The following is a 16,132-nucleotide window of genomic DNA, read 5'->3' on the forward strand; positions in this document are numbered from 1 at the left end:
CTTGGAGAAGTGGATTTCGTGGAGCTCCTCCAAGGAGATTGTTGAGGAGCCCCGATTTCGGTTGTGAGAGGTTTTGTGCTCACCTCACCGGAGTGGTGAAGAGCAACTCTAGTGGAATCGAGGTGTGGAGCGGTTCCTTGATTCAAGCCGGCTCAAGATCAAGAGGTTCTTGATAGAGGAGCGGTTGATTCTTGGAATCCACCTCAACGTGGATTAGGGGTGACCGGAAAGTCATCGACACCACGGGATAATTTCTTGTGTCAAGCTTGGTTACTTCTCTTGCTCTCTTTAATACTTACTTTTACATTGAGCAATTTTTCTTTACTAGAGCTTGATTTGTGTCTTGTCACCCTAGGTTGCAAACCCATCTAGAGATAGTAATAGCATGACATAGGGCTTTCCTTTGTTACTAATTAAATTTCTCTAGTGTTATTGGTTTTAGATTTTAAACCGCCTATTCACCCCCCCTCTAGTCGGTGTTCTTGATCCTACAGAGTCGACGTCGAGGACGATGTGGATGAGACTCCGGATGTTGCTGACGGCAACGGCCTGGGCATGGAGGTTGTGGAGGGCGGCGGCCTCCTGCAGCAGCATGGCGCCATGGAGATCCAGAGGCGCGGATGCAGGGGATTCGCCCTCATGGGGCGAGGGAGTGAGGGCGGCGGCTGCAGCCTTGGCGGCCGCCCGCTCACAATCTGCGCGCGCCAGGGCGGCGTCCCGGGCGCTGGTAGCCTAGGCGGCCTCCTCCTCTGCCTCGGCGAGACGGGCAAGGGCGGCGTTGTAGGTCTTCTGGCGCTCCAAGGCGACGGCGCTGGCCCTTTCCTTGGCCAGGCGGGCGGCAATCTCGGCCTGCTGGAGGTTGGTCGAAGCAGACGGGTCGACGAGATCGCCAGCGGCAGCAGTCGCCTTGTCCTTGCCGGCGTCGCCCTTGGGCGACGGTGGTGGAGTGCCAGGCATCGCGCTGCACGGCAGGAAGGCCGGCGCGCGGGCGCTGCACGGCAAGGGGCCGGCGCGCTAGGTGAGCGGAAGCGAAGAAATACGAGGTGCAACCCGGACTCTTGATACCATGAAAGACTATGGATTGGGAATAATTGTGATTAGATTGATGGGAGCAAAGGCTCGAGTACATATAGGCAGAGATGTTCACGGGAATAGGAAACAGCCCTATCACGGAAGATCTTGCCTATTATAACCAACTAACCAAAACAGGGGAGGCGCACAAGGCAACATGCCTGTGCAGCCGTACCACCCTAAACCCAAGGATCCCAAGGATCACGCCTAAAATAGCTCACGCTGGTCCATGCTATACGGCAATTGGCTTGCTGACAATAGTCTGTGATCCCCATGTTGAGAAGGCAGTAACCAGCATTCATGTTTCTCATGCAAATCTTGCAGATACTGCAGTGTGACCCTTCCTTCTTCAGATCTACTTCGAAGCATCATTCTCTTGTGACAAGTATCAGGGGTAGCTCTAAGATAGATAAATCCATCAGGGATAAGGCCAGGGAGAGATGACAGCACAGGGTCAAACCAAGAGTCATAAATGCTAAGCTCCATCCCATTCAACCAGTTAGCTTCATGAACAGCGCGAACAAACACCTGCAGAAAGGCATGCACAAAAAAATAACTGCATGTGCACAAGATAGAACAGGAAATGAGTAAAGACAAATAGCAAGATTTCTTGCAGAAATAATTTCCGAAGAGAACAGCATTATGCATCTCCATTTCTTTTGAACCATTGATTAGAAGTAATAAAAGATAAACATCACTTTTGAGCTACTCTGAAAGGCTGCTGGTTATAAGTCTACAGAAAATTAAGGAGCCAAAAGAAAAAGGCATACCATTCGATCACTGAAGATGCTCCGTTCCACCAATCTGAGCGGCTTTATTCCTCCACAGGACTCCTTTTCTTGCATGAGCCTTGTTACAAACACATAGTTTTGGAATGTGTAGGCATACCTCTGCGGTTCAGCATAAAAGGCCCCCAAAATGTTGAAATGGTCAGGACCAACATCCTGCCATTTTGAGACTGGCTCAGGTACAATCTCCACAAGATCATGCAGCTCAACTGTCTCATTAGCAATCTTCTGTAAGAAGGTAGACTTCCCCACACTGATGTTTCCCTCAACACAGAAGGTTATTCTCCTGTCCTTGGCCGGTTGCATGACAGGAACCTCACTTTCCTCTTTCAGTTCCCGAACAACATTGTCTTTCACGAAGGATGCTATGCTCTCTGCATGGCTCTTATGAATGATTCCAATAGAACTTTGCAGAAACTGAACCATCTTCTCAGTAGACCCACCCACAAGCTGCAGTGATAAAGAAAATCTGTTAGAGCTCTCAGGAGACAAGCAGAACAAGGAACTTTTCAAAAGGTAACTATTCAGCCAAACATTGTGCCCAAAGCATGATATAACAGATAGGACATACCGAACAGTCGAACACGTCATTCATACAGTTTGATTGTGTTAAGGTCTGGAGCCAACTCCTGAATATTCCTAACTTCCTAATTAAGTGAGCCAATTGGAACTTGAACAAACTCAGTGATCAACATTGGCAATCCCAGCCAATGAAGTGGCAGGATTACACAATGCAACAAATGATCTTTACGCCTTATAGTTGAGATTTTAATTTGCATCTCGGAACAGAGAACGGGCACCAAAACTTGATAGGAGAGAGCAACTCCTGATGTTAGACATTGAGCAACTAAACACTCTTATAACTAACCTTTAAGGCCTAGTTTGGAAGCAGCCTTCCCCGCCAGGATCCCGGCCATTTCCCCGCGCCCGCAGCCCACGCGGGATTCTCCCCCACGGAGTCCACAAGGTCCCTTTGGAAGCCCGTTGCTTGGGGTTTTCCGGCCCGGGTGAGCCCAATTCCCGCGGGGAATAGTTCCCGGCCTGTGGACACCGGGGAGCCCTCCCCGTCTCTCACGACTCGAGGAGTCCAGCGGGAGAGCGCCGCCACCGGCTGCCGATCTCCTCCGGCTGCCGATCTCCTCCGGCGACCTCGTGACGGCAGCGTCTCCTTCGCCGGCGTCTCTACGGCAACCACATCCTTTGCATCAGGTAGTTCCCCCTCCCCTTCCCCTCACCACGCATCTCCCTGTGCCTCCGGTTTCTTTCACCCGCTAGGGCGAGTCGGCGCCGCGGGGGAGCCGTCCGCGTAGCGGAGCTCGCCGGGCACCACCGCCCAGCCGAGCCGGACGCCCGTGAACCCCGCGAACTTGGAGAAGGAGCAGATCTCGATGGCCACCTCCCGGGCGCCGGGCACCTCGTAGATGGACTGCGGCTTGCTGTTGTTGCCGCCGCCGCCGCCTTCAAACTGACCTTGCGCAGGTTCTGCGCTCCGTCCGAGATGAACACCTCAGACTCCTTTATCCCCATGTTTGGGTACACTTTCTCAGCTATGACCTTGCGCAGGTTCTGCACATTTTCGTGAAGCAAATCAGATCGTGGTTCAGTGAACTGAAACATGGCCTTGCTTTAGGTAGCTGTAGCAGGATTAACTACACTTTAGACTTCAGTGTAGAGGGTTCTTTGCATTACCATTTGACCTTGCTCCGGTCCGTAACCCTGTTATCCTTCTGGGCTGGATAGTAATTATTCTACATATATGCAGGAATTAAAGCGTACATGCATTCAGAAAAAAAGATTGCTTTTGCTTATACTCTTTGTACTACATGACTATATTCTTTGCATGTGTAATGAGTAATGGTGCTGGCAACATGCTTGTCGCGGCCTTGCTTGCTTGCCGCTTGCTTGCACTGATTAGTAATGGATTGCCATTGCATCCGGACCTGCAACTCTGCATACTACCTGTAAACCACATCTTTCAGTAGTGCATGATCCACTAGCTACTGCACTACGATCACGAAATGGCTATAGCAATTGGATGATAGAGAGTAGCACAAGCTCAGTGACGCTATATAACGAGCTATCAGATCACAAAGGACTGCCACAATCAGAATTGTTCCCGAGTGATAACTCGCACTGATCAGAGATTCAGAGCTGAGCTGACCATGGCAGCATCAGAAATGGTGGCTCTTCTCTTTCTGTTCACTGCTCTGCTCCTGCTGAGAGGGACCTTTGTTCACAGCCAAGGCCTGCAGATCAGATTCTACGACTCCTACTGTCCTGACGCCGAGGATATCGTGAGGTCGACCGTCGAGCAGTACTACGACAAGGATGCCACTGTTGCCCCAGCCCTGCTCAGACTCCATTTCCATGACTGCTTCGTTCAGGTTAGCTCCATCTGACAGTTGCTCAGGCTGCTGCTGCTTCTGGGTTTTGGGGATTCTTCGGTTCTTCCTGTCTGACAATTGTTAATTGTGATTACTTTTGCAGGGGTGCGATGCTCGATCTTGATCTCTGGAGCGTCCTCTGAAAGGAGTGCGCTGTAGAATTTTGGTCTGAGGGGGTTTGAGGTGATAGATGACGCTAAATCTCAGCTGGAAGCCGTGTGCACTGGGGTGGTGTCCTGCGCTGATATACTGGCTCTCGACGCTGTTGAACGCTAAATCTTCACGGCGACGGGCAACGCGGACCCGACCATCAGCCAGGCGTTCCTGCCGCAGCTCCGGGCGTTGTGCCCGCCCGGCGGCGACACGGGCCGGCGGGTGGTCTGGACAAGGACAGCCCCGGCGCGTTCGACGTGAGCTTCTTCAAGAGCGTCCGGGACGGGAACGCCGTGCTGGAGTCGGTCCAGCAGCTGTGGAGCGACGCCGCGACGCAGAGCGCCGTGCAGAAGTACGCCGGCAATGTGCGGGGCCTGCTCAGGCTCCGGTTCGCGTACGAGTTCCCCAGGGCCATGGTGCGGATGAGCAGCGCCGCGGTGAAGACCGGCGGGCAGGGCGAGGTCAGGAGGAGGTGCTCCAGGATCAACTGATGCGGCGCAGGCGGCAGAGTTCTACCGGCTTGGCCGTGTGCGAACTGGAACCGCTTCGTGTGTTGGCACGTCGTGCTCGGCTGGGGACATGAAACAAATGGTGCCAGCATGCAACGATTCTTTGCTAGTATTGGCTGCGACCTGTGGTGTATGCGTGTGTGGCTTCTTGCCTGTCACTTTCTTGCTCTGTGTCTGAAGGTAACCTGCATAATTCGGCCAACATCTTGTGCCTAATCGCTAGCATTTGAGAATATACGCATGTCCTATTGATTTCCACCACTTGTCTTCCAAATGGCTATAGAGAATTAATCCCAAGCGGGAATTTCTCCCCCATGGAATTGAGGGGGTTCTCAACTGCCAGGAAAATCCCCCTCGGGGGTTCCCATCCCTGGGTAAAATGCCTCTTGCTGCCAAACTAGGCCTAAGTGCTGGGCTCTCCATGGGGATTTACCAAAAGAAGCACTAGGCATCATACCAAGTTAAGGCAATCTGAACTTCACAGTGCAAAATGCCGAAATAAAAGACAAACCCCACCAATAAAGGGATCAATTTTGGATTTCAGTGTATTACACGCTGCGACCACTGATTCGACTATTACCAAACTACTGAGCATGCACACAGGAGATATAGAAGGGAAAATTCCACCTGACTACGTATGTTTTCCTCATTCCCAAATCAACACCTCCAGCCCAAGGACCCCAATCGCAACCTCACATTGTGCGGTTCTTCCTCTTCCCAAGAAACCCGTTCACTAAGCGCCCCATTGTAACACCTCAGGTGTTAATTACTTGTCATTAAGACTAATTACGGTCATTAGCGCCACAAACCACTGGAGGGAAACTTTTTAGCAAATTCTGCCCAGTTCAGCCCGGACCGGTCTGACCGGTCTAGGCTCCGGTCTGATCGGTCGAGTGCGAGTTGGTGGTTTTGGGCCCACAACATTTAAATCTCTCTCTCACTCTCACAACAGCACACCCTCTCTCTCTCTCACGCACGCCCAGCTCTCTCTCTCCCTCACCCTCCCGTGCCCTTCCCCCCTCTTCCTCAAACCCTCACCTCCAAATCCCTCCTCTCCATTGGATTCCAAGGGCGGGGAGAGCCTCAAATCGGTTGAGGACCAACTTCCCCAAGTTCTCCTCCATGGGGTGACGCGGGATCCCAAGTTCTTTGTGGGGGACGAGCTATTCAAGGTAAAAAGGTTAGGGTTGGATCGATCTCTTGTTCTAGAAGATTTTAGGTGGTTTCCTCTTGTCAAATGCATCCACATGAACCCCTAGACTAGATCCTAGAAGGTTTTAGAATTGGTGGACGATTTTCACCGCGTCATGGATTCTAACTTCTGTTCTGGTTGGGGCCGGTCTGACCGGTCGGAGTGACCAGTCTGACCGGTGATGCGGCTGGGTTAGCGTGACCGGACTGACCAGTGGGGGTTGGCTGAGAGGGTGCAAAGTCGGGGTAGTGGGTACAATCGGTTAGAAATTATTTTGGCTATTAGTTGCTAGTAATTTGTATAAGTCATGCACGCATTCTCATGTCATATGCATATGCATACATGTAGCAGCCGCGGCGGATGAGTTCGTATACGAGGTGGTTGCGGAGCCGCAGGGGCAAGCCCTACAGGAGGAGGTTCGCGGGGAGTCAGCCCAAGGCCCAACTCACCCCAGTGTTGAGCAGCAGACGCAAGGCAAGCCCCGGAGCACAACCTATTAATTTAAATTATGACATCTATATATATATATATATATATATATATATATATATATATATATATATATATATATATATATATATATATAATTTGTGCATTACGTATAGAAATTGGTTGAAACCCTAGTTGCGTGGTCTCTAGGTTTCCTTGAGTTTATACTAGTATGATAGGATGATAGTAATGCTATGCTTAAGAGTTCTCGGTAGAAGTCGAGTGACTTCTTGTCACTCGCGAGATATAGGATATATAGAAGTCGAGTAATTTCCAGTTACTCGCGAGACATAGGTTATGTCTACTTATATTACAGTATTGAGTATTGAAATGGATATGGAGATATGAGACCGGGCGGGGATGATGTATAGGTATGGCCGCAGGACAGGGTTCCTAGGTGCCTTAGCCCCGTCTGAGTCGATTAAGGACCGGTCGTTGTCGACAGTGCTGATCGGGGATTGAATTGTACTAACCGCATGCCGGGAGTAGGAGGTAGTCGAAACCAGTAAGCCGAGTACTGCCTTGCTTCGAAAGTACAAAACTTCTACCCACCCCTTAGGGCGAGTCGAGTGGCCGCGGAGAATCGGGATGCATATGTTTACTTTTGGTGGTCTCTCGTAGGGCTCGGCTGACTATATGCAAGTGGGGCGGTTCTGTAGTTCGAGGCAGGGAGGGGAATGGTTGGCATGTATAGTCCGACGGGGCAAATGCGTGCCGTGTTGGTTAGGTCCACCTTGCAAGGTTAAATCGGATCGATTCGCCGTGTCTCGTGGTTATGAGGGCCTTGATTTCTTTGCTGCATCATAGCAAAATGTTAGAATGTGAGTTATGTATATTTATATAAAATATTGAGTACATTGAATTATTTTTGCTTGCACCACCATGATTGTTATAATGGGTCTATGCAAATATTAGATGAGAGTTCATTTATATAGAACATGGAGCTAAAATAATGAAAGTAAGGAAACTACTTTAGTCGCTCTTTCTGCAAAAATAACCACTAGCCAAAAGCCTTGCATGTCTAGTTATGTGGGCTAAGTTATACCCACTGGTCGGGTAAGCCTTGCTGAGTATTAGAATACTCACGGTTTGTTGCCACATTTATTATTACAGGACACCCGGACGTCGACTTCTGCCTCTGTTGTGTCAAGTTCATCCGCCGGGATGCAGAGGGGAGGCAGGTCGAGGAGCGGGACCCTTTGGCTAGGGCTTTGTTGAGTTGTACACTTGGGGCTGAGTGTGCAGCCTTTCTATTTTGCACAGACCGGTCTGACCGGTCTGTGGGACCGGTCTGACCGGTAGGGTCGGCAGGTAGTGCTGATTAGTCCGACTGGTTGGTAGAACCGATCTGACCGGTCTTGAAAGTGCTGAACTGATGGAAGCTAGGGTAGATGTAGGATCTTTTGATTTCGAACTTCAGACCTTCTATTGTAAAGTTTTGTAAATTAATGGCATACATTTGAACTCGGTTTGTAAAACTTATTGTTCATTTTCTTTGAGTTTATATTTTCAAGTAATATGGCGTGCTTGTACCATATGCGCCCACCTTCGCGTGGGACTACCGGTGATGTTTCGATCGGGCCGTGGGTTGAGAAAGGATCGCCAAATTAAGCCGTTAAGCTAGTGTGCCCGATGTGTTCAAATGACGGCCATTACGCTTCATTAGAGTTTTAATTTGGCGGTTCTGTCACAGCTGGTATCAGAGCCGAAACGCACTGGGGATGGTACGAGCATGATTAATTTTTGAATATTACAAACTAAAAATGAAATTCTGACTTAGGGTGAGAAGTAGTTAAGTAGTATGGTTGGGAATTATGCGAAGTAAGCCCTAGATATATATTAAGTGCTAGAGTCATAAGTAGGGTTTCAGTTTTGGTCGAGAGGTTAACGTAGGACGCTCATGCATCATGCATCATGGCATTTAAATTTTTGGTTGGATGTGAAAGTTTGGCACGGGAGTTCATGTATTATATCATGCATCATGGCATCGTGATTTCCAAATTTGCAGAAAATAATTTGAATTATGGGGTTGGTGCACAGTTAGGACTTAGAAGTTTATTTCTGCTGGGGACCGGTCTGACCGGTTGATCTACGTAGAGCCCATGCAGAGCCAAGCAGACCGGTCTGACCGGTCGGTTGCACCGGTCTGACCGGTTGAGCGCAGACAGAGACCCCTAAGTTGTGTTCAAATAATTGATTTTCAGCGATTTCTTCCATGATTCAGATGTTAGCTACAGTCAAGATTTTTCTTAAGTAATCAGAAAAATGTAACTAACCCAATCATGGTTGAATGCAGAATGGGAGAGCCACCAAACCCTCCTGAGTTGGCCCAGGCCATTGCGGCCATGCTCACCGGACGCGATGAGCAGACGGCACTCCTCTGTGAGCTTGTGGCGCAGGACAGAGCGCCGCAGCCTGAACATCACCACCAGACGCCTGCTCCTGGATATCTAGAGTTCCTGGCTACTCAACCACCGCTCTTCCATAAGGCGGATGAACCACTGGAGGCAGACAGCTGGCTTCGGACTATCGAGTCCAAATTCACCCTGCACCCGTACAATGATGGGGACAAGACAGGATTTGCCGCTCAGCAGCTTAGGGGCCCAGCACGCACATGGTGGGACAATTATGTGGCAATATTCCCCGCGGACACCCGGTTCACTTGGGCATAGTTCAAGGAAGCCTTCAGGGCACATCACATTCCAGCGGGGGTGATTAGAAGGAAGCTCACAGAGTTCTTGGCCCTGAAGTAGGGCAATAACAGTGTGCTACAATATTCCCAGGCCTTCAACACTCTATCACAGTATGCCGGGTACCATGTGGACACCGATTAGAAGAAGCAGGCCTGTTTCAGGCAGGGGCTTAGTAGCAAGCTCCAGGATCGCTTGGCAATGGTCAGGTTCGACAGTTTCAGTGAGCTAGTCAATGGGGCTATCATTCAGGAGGACACCCATCTAGCTCACAAGGCGGAGAAAAAGAGAAAGACACCGGCTGTGGGATCTTCTGGCAGCGCTCCTCAGAGGATCCGCCTAGTACAGTCGGGCCCACAGAGAGCCCCTTTTCAGCACCAGCCACAGCAGCAGTGGGGATACAGGCCCCCTCAATACACATCATCACAGGGGACAGCCAGACCTCCTGTTCCTCAGCAGGGTGAGCAGAAAGTATGGGTGCAGCAGCCGGGGATGCGCCCCAATTTATTCCCGTGCTACAACTGTGGGCAGCCTGGACATTTCGCACGCAACTGTCCGATGCCACCGAAGCAGGGCCAGCAGTCCAGCCAGCAGAGTCAGAAGCAGCAAGTGGCTCATTTCAAATCAGGACAAGTGCACTATACCACCTTCGAGGCCATCCCTGAGGGAGCACCAGTGATGTCGGGTACATTCTCTATTAACGGACAACCCGTTACTGTGCTATTTGATTCTGGGGCATCTCACACATTTATTAGCAAAGAATGTATAAGCAGACTGGGGTTAGAAGTGGAGAGCATATTTAGGCCATATAATATTCACTCACCCGGGGGGCACTTGATTACTAATCAACTCGTTAGACAAGTTCCCTTGCAGTTACAGGGGAAAAAATTTGCCACCCAGCTTATAGTGTTGCCAACCCAGAAGATGGATATTATTCTCGGCATGAATTGGATGGGATTTCATGGAGTTATTCTTGACACTGTTTCTTCATCTGTGCACATTAATTCTCCTGTCCATGGTTTGATGACTTTGTCTCTCGCGAGCTCCACCCCGTTGGTCCATACGGTGAATCACGCCGAGGACAAGAAGTTATCAGATATACCCATGGTATGCGAATATCCGAACGTCTTCCCGGAGGATTTGCCGAGAATGCCACCTGATCGCGATGTGGAGTTTGCCATTGAGTTGCAACCGGGAACGGCACCAATTTCCCGAAGACCTTATCGGATGCCACCCAATGAGTTGGCGGAGTTAAAGAAACAATTACAAGAACTACTTGATAAAGGCTATATCCATCCTAGCACGTCACCTTGGGGCTGTCCTGCACTCTTTGTGAAAAAGAAAGATGAAAGCCTCAGGTTGTGTGTGGATTGTAGACTTTTGAATGCCGTCAAAATCAAGAATAAATACCCACTTCCCCGGATTGACGTCCTATTTGATCAGCTATTCGGGGCCCGGGTATTCTCAAAAATTGATCTCCGCTCAGGTTATTATCAGATAAAGATCAGAGCTGAAGATATTCCCAAGACGGCTTTCTCCACCAGATACGGGCTTTATGAATATCTGGTCATGTCTTTCGGGCTAACCAATGCCCCTGCTCATTTTATGTATCTCATGAACTCGGTATTCATGCCTGAGCTAGATAAGTTCGTCGTGATTTTCATTGACGACATTCTGATATTTTCCAAGAATGAGGAAGAACATGCAGAGCATCTCCGCATTGTGCTTCAGCGCCTGCGGGAGCACAAGCTGTACGCCAAATTCAGTAAATGTGATTCCTGACTCAAGGAAGTCCAGTTCTTGGTGTAAGCATCTAGGCCCTCAAGGTATGTTTCGGTGATTAATGACAACCATTATTGTGACTAATGAGTTTGTGCAGCTTAATAGATCATTATCGCTCATTTGGTCATATGTCAAAAGAGGCCCCTAAATTTCTTTATTCAAAAAGGCGATCTCGGTATTCAACTCAATTATATGTCAAGACTAAGGATCTTTCTAGTCCTAAGTGTCATAAGGTTGATAAGGACACTTAGGTTAGTATAGGTTTTATAGTTTTATAGTGATCGCACTATTAAGAGGGGTTAAGGCCAAGTAACTTGAGCATGGACATGGTCATTTGAAAATGGATGCACACTATGGTCACTCAGGTTCCTAGAAGTTCAAATAAGTGGTTTTCAACTTATATCTCAAGAATATTTGGATTTCATTCAAGACTCAAATCAGAAAAGGCAAAATCAGAAAAAGTCTTTAACACCGGTTTAACCGACGCTTTCACTTTTCTATACGTCGGTTAAACGAAGTCAGCAGAGTCTGGACAAGTCAATACACCTGTTAAACCGACGTGTTTGAATTTAACGTCGGTGCATTAGTCCAGAGTTGGTTTTTCCAGGGTGATTCAAGGTTCTATACACCGGTTAAACCGATGCTATTTGAAATGAGATGTCGGTGCAATTGACCAGTGAGATGGTTTTTCCAGGGATTTCTGAAGTAGTACTCACCGGTTAAACCGACGATGGTTTTGAGTTAACGTCGGTGCAGTTATCCAGAGACTTGGTTTTTCAGTTGATCAGTGGACAACTACACTCACAGGTTAAACCAATGATACGTCGGTTAATCTGCCCAAGTTGTAACGGCTAGTTTTCAGAATGGGCAGTTTGCATTCATCGGTTAAACCGACGCTGACTATTGGAGGTACGTCGGATTAACCGGCGCTACGCAGTTTTCTGGCAGCTTTTCTCCAACGGCTCTATTCGTGTGAGCTGCCTATATATACCCCTCCAATGGGTCATTTTGCACTCTCTTGACACCAGGATATATTCATACACTCATACATTGTTGAGAGCCACCTTGAGCTTCATCTTTCAAATACTTGTTCATTCAATCAATCAAGAAGCAAGACTAAGGACTTGAGTAGAGAGAAGCTTGTGTGCATCCGTTCTTGGTGATCGGTTCTTGCTCAAGTGAAGGCCCTAGCTTGTTACTCTTGGTGATTGGCAGCACCTAGGCGATCTTGGTGATTGAAGGTGTTTCTTCCGGAGCTTGCCAACGATTGTGGGAGCCCGAAGAAGTTTGTACGTGGCTTGAGCTCCACCACGCCGGGATGTTGAACGGAGACTCTTAGTGAGCGCCCTCGTCTCGGTGACTTGGGAGGTGACAAGACTCTTAGTGAGTGTCACAATGTGGATTAGGGGTGTGTGGCAACACATCGACACCACGGGAAAAAATCCGGTTGTCTCTTGCCCACTCTTTACTTTCAAGCACTTACTTTCATGCAATTATTCATGTGCTTGACCTTAGAGATCATAGCTTAGCTCTACCTTGCTTAGTTTCTTATCTAGTTGAATCTTTGTAAGCTTGTGTAGTTTTGCTTAACTGGCCGATTGGTGAATTGAGCCTTACTAGTATTGCATAGGTTAAGGTTGCTTTACCTCGTTTTAGAAATTTGAAAAAGGTCCAATTCACCCCCCCTCTTGGTCCATCGATCCTTACAATTGGTATCAGAGCCTCATTGCTCATTTGGATCATTAGGCTTCACCGCCTAGAGCTATGGCCAAGATGGGTGGTTCGCCGCCTCACTTCGAGGGCAAGAACTTTGCCTATTGGAAAGTTCGCATGGCCGCATACCTTGATGCGATTGCCCCCGAAGTGTGGTTGGCAACAAAAACCGGGTTCACCGGAACTCCCACCACGGAACAACTAAAGTGGAATGCAAAGGCTAGAAATGCAATTTTCGAAGCCATTAGTGAGGAAGTCTTTACTAGAGTAAATGACATGGACTTAGTAAGTGATATATGGAAAGAGCTAATTGAAATTCATGATGGCTCTACAAAAGTTCGTGAGCAAAAATATCACTTGTTTAGAGCTAAATATGATTCCTTTAAGATGTTAGCTCATGAAAATTGCAATGATATGTATTCTTGCTTGAATGTCATTGTCAAGGACATTAATGCTCTTGAAGTTTCTAAAATTGACAGTGGCTCCATCAACCGCAAGATTCTCATGCTCCTACCGAAGCCCAAGTATAACATCATCAATGCTATGCTTCAGAAAGAGAATCTTGATACAATGGAAGTGGGAGAGCTTGTGGGCGAAATTCACCCTCATGAAATGGGTATCCTTGGTATGTCCGAAGAGCCAACTACAAGCAAGTCAATTGCTCTCAAAACCAAGGCAAACAAGCACCGCAAGCTCAAGATGGTCAAGCAAGAATCAAGCTCAAGCAATGAAGAAGAAGATCATCATGAGAGCTCATCCAATGAAGAAGATGATGGAGAACTTGCTCTCATGATGAGAAAGTTCACACGCTTGAATGACAAGATCAACAAAAAGGGTTTCAACTTTGACCCTAAAAGAAGAATGTTCCGGCCATCAGGAGATGTCAAGAATAAAAATTGCTACAATTGTGGAGAGAAAGGTCACATTGCTCCAAATTGCCCCAAACCGGACAAAAGAAAGAAGGACAACAAGAGCAAGCATCGCCATGATTCAAGCGATGATGATGAAGATGAGAAGAAGAACAAAAACAAGAAATTTGGGAAGAAGAAGAGCCAAGACAAGAAGACCAAGCTCTTCCCGAAGAAAAAGGGCAACACCAAGAGAAGCTTCTTGGTAGAAAAACAAGAGTGGGTGACCGATGTCTCGTCAAGCGAAGAGTCAAGTGATGAGGAAGAAGATATCGTCACCATCGCCCTCACCAATGAAGAATCATCGCTACCTCCACCTCCCATGTGCCTCATGGCAAAAGGTAAAACAAAGGTATGTGAGGTGGATAGTGACAATGATAGTGATAAAGAGCTTGACCCTTATGAGTTCACTAACCTCATTAATGAGTATACATCCGTTATCAAGAGGGAAAAGGGCAAAGTCAAGATTCTTGAGAGCACTCATGCCAAGTTAGAGCTTGCCCACTCCGATTTCCTTGGCAAGTACAATGACTTGCTCAAAAAGCACAATGAGTCAATTGTACTTGCTAAGCAAGTTGAAGAGAGCCACAAAAAGCTTAAACAAGAGCATAGAGAGTTGGCTCACAAATATCAAGAACTTGAATTTGCCTATGAAACAATTGACCCAAGTCTTGAGAACTTTGTCAATGAAACTATTGAAAAGATCAATGCTTCTACTTCATGTGATGACCTACTCATTAATGCAAATGCCACTAATATTGTGCCCGAGCTTGCTCCTTCAAGGGAAAAGGAATTGATGGATCAAGTGGCAAGCCTCAAGAGTAGTGTGGAGAAGCTCTCAAGAGGAGAATACATCCACAAGGAAATTCTCTTCAACAATGCACGTGACTATGGCAAGAGAGGTCTTGGTTCATTTCCGGAGCCAAATCAAGGCACCACTCCTTCTCCGTAGATCAAGACTACCTTCATCAAGGAAGTTGGTTCATATTGCCAATATTGCCAAGTCACCGGGCACCACACTAGGGAGTGCACCTTACCATCACGCCCTCTTCCCACTTTACCTAAGAATTACTCATCAATGTTTCAAAATAACCATTTTCTCTTGAGTAAAGTGAAGGGCAAGGTGAAGGCCAAATTCATTGGCAAGATTGCTAAGGAGTCAAAGAGGAAGCTCCCCAAGCAACTTTGGGTCCCAAAAGCTCTTGTCACATATGTGCAAGGCCCAAATCTTGTTTGGGTTCCTAAAACTCAAAAATGAATTCTCATGTGTGTAGGTGAACTACAAAGCCGGTGGAAAACATTGGGTACTTGATAGCGGTTGCTCTCAACACATGACCGGCAATGATAGTATGTTCACCTCTCTTGAAGACCCCAGCGATCATGAACATGTCACCTATGGTGATAACTCAAGGGGGAAAGTCTTAGGTTTGGGTAGAATAACTATTTCTAAAGATTTATCTATTTCTAATGTCTTGTTCGTAGAAGCACTTAGCTTTAATCTTATTTCTATTGCTCAATTATGTGATCTTGGACTAACGTGTACCTTTGACAAGAATGGTGTTGTAGTAACTCATGAAGAAGACAAGTCATTGGTATTCACGGGGTTTAGGCATGGCAACATTTACTTGGTGGATTTCTCTTCAAAGCAAACAAGCACCATGACATGCCTCTTCACCAAGTCGTCTCTTGGGTGGCTTTGGCATAGAAGAATTGCTCATATTGGCATGAGCAACCTCAAGAAAGCCCACAAGAGAGGGATGATCACCGGCTTGAAGGACGTTACCTTTGACAAGAACAAATTATGCAAAGCATGTCAAGCCGGGAAGCAAGTTGCAACACATCTTCCCATCAAGACGATGTTGTCTACCTCCAAGCCGCTCGAGCTACTTCACATGGATCTCTTTGGTCCAACTACATACAAGAGCATTGGTGGTAATCTCTATTGCCTAGTAATCGTTGATGATTTTTCACGTTACACTTGGGTCATGTTTCTAGGCGATAAAGGTGAAACTCCGGAAGTCTTCAAGACATTTGCAAGAAGAGCTCAAAGGGAGTACAACTCCCCAATTGTGAAGATCCGGAGTGACAACGGCACCGAGTTCAAGAATATGAAGATTGAAGAATGGTGCGATGAAGAGGGCATCAAGCATGAGTTCTCCGCCACCTACACGCCTCAACAAAATGGAGTGGTGGAAAGAAAGAACAAGACACTCATCACTCTAGCAAGAGCAATGTTGGATGATTATGGCACGTCCGAGAAGTTTTGGGCAGAAGCAATCAATACGGCGTGTCATGCATCCAACCGAGTGTATCCCCACCGACTCCTCAAGAAAACTCCATATGAGCTCATCACCGGGAAGAAACCAAATATATCCTACTTCCGAGTCTTTGGTTGCAAATGCTTCATCTATAAGAAGAAAAGACTCGGTAAGTTTGAGAGTAGATGCGATGCA

At 47.6% G+C, this 16,132-nt stretch overlaps 1 protein-coding gene and 1 pseudogene across 2 annotated transcripts; both read left to right on the forward strand.

Annotated features, from left to right (window-relative positions):
* The first annotated feature begins 555 nt into the window (after positions 1-555).
* On the forward strand, positions 556-5,161 carry LOC120662365. The gene is made up of 4 exons (XM_039941527.1): positions 556-858; positions 3,073-3,392; positions 4,099-4,243; positions 4,347-5,161. Exons 1-4 carry the CDS (start codon positions 556-558, stop codon positions 4,365-4,367), a joined length of 789 nt encoding a protein of 262 aa, XP_039797461.1. The 3' UTR covers positions 4,368-5,161.
* LOC120662366 lies at positions 4,520-5,163 on the forward strand (annotated as a pseudogene). The gene has a single exon (XR_005670226.1). The product of XR_005670226.1 is annotated as a peroxidase 25-like (transcript).
* The last annotated feature ends 10,969 nt before the right edge of the window (positions 5,164-16,132 follow it).

Source organism: Panicum virgatum, chromosome 2N (genome assembly GCF_016808335.1).
Source record: "Panicum virgatum strain AP13 chromosome 2N, P.virgatum_v5, whole genome shotgun sequence".
Classification (NCBI taxonomy): domain Eukaryota; kingdom Viridiplantae; phylum Streptophyta; class Magnoliopsida; order Poales; family Poaceae; genus Panicum; species Panicum virgatum.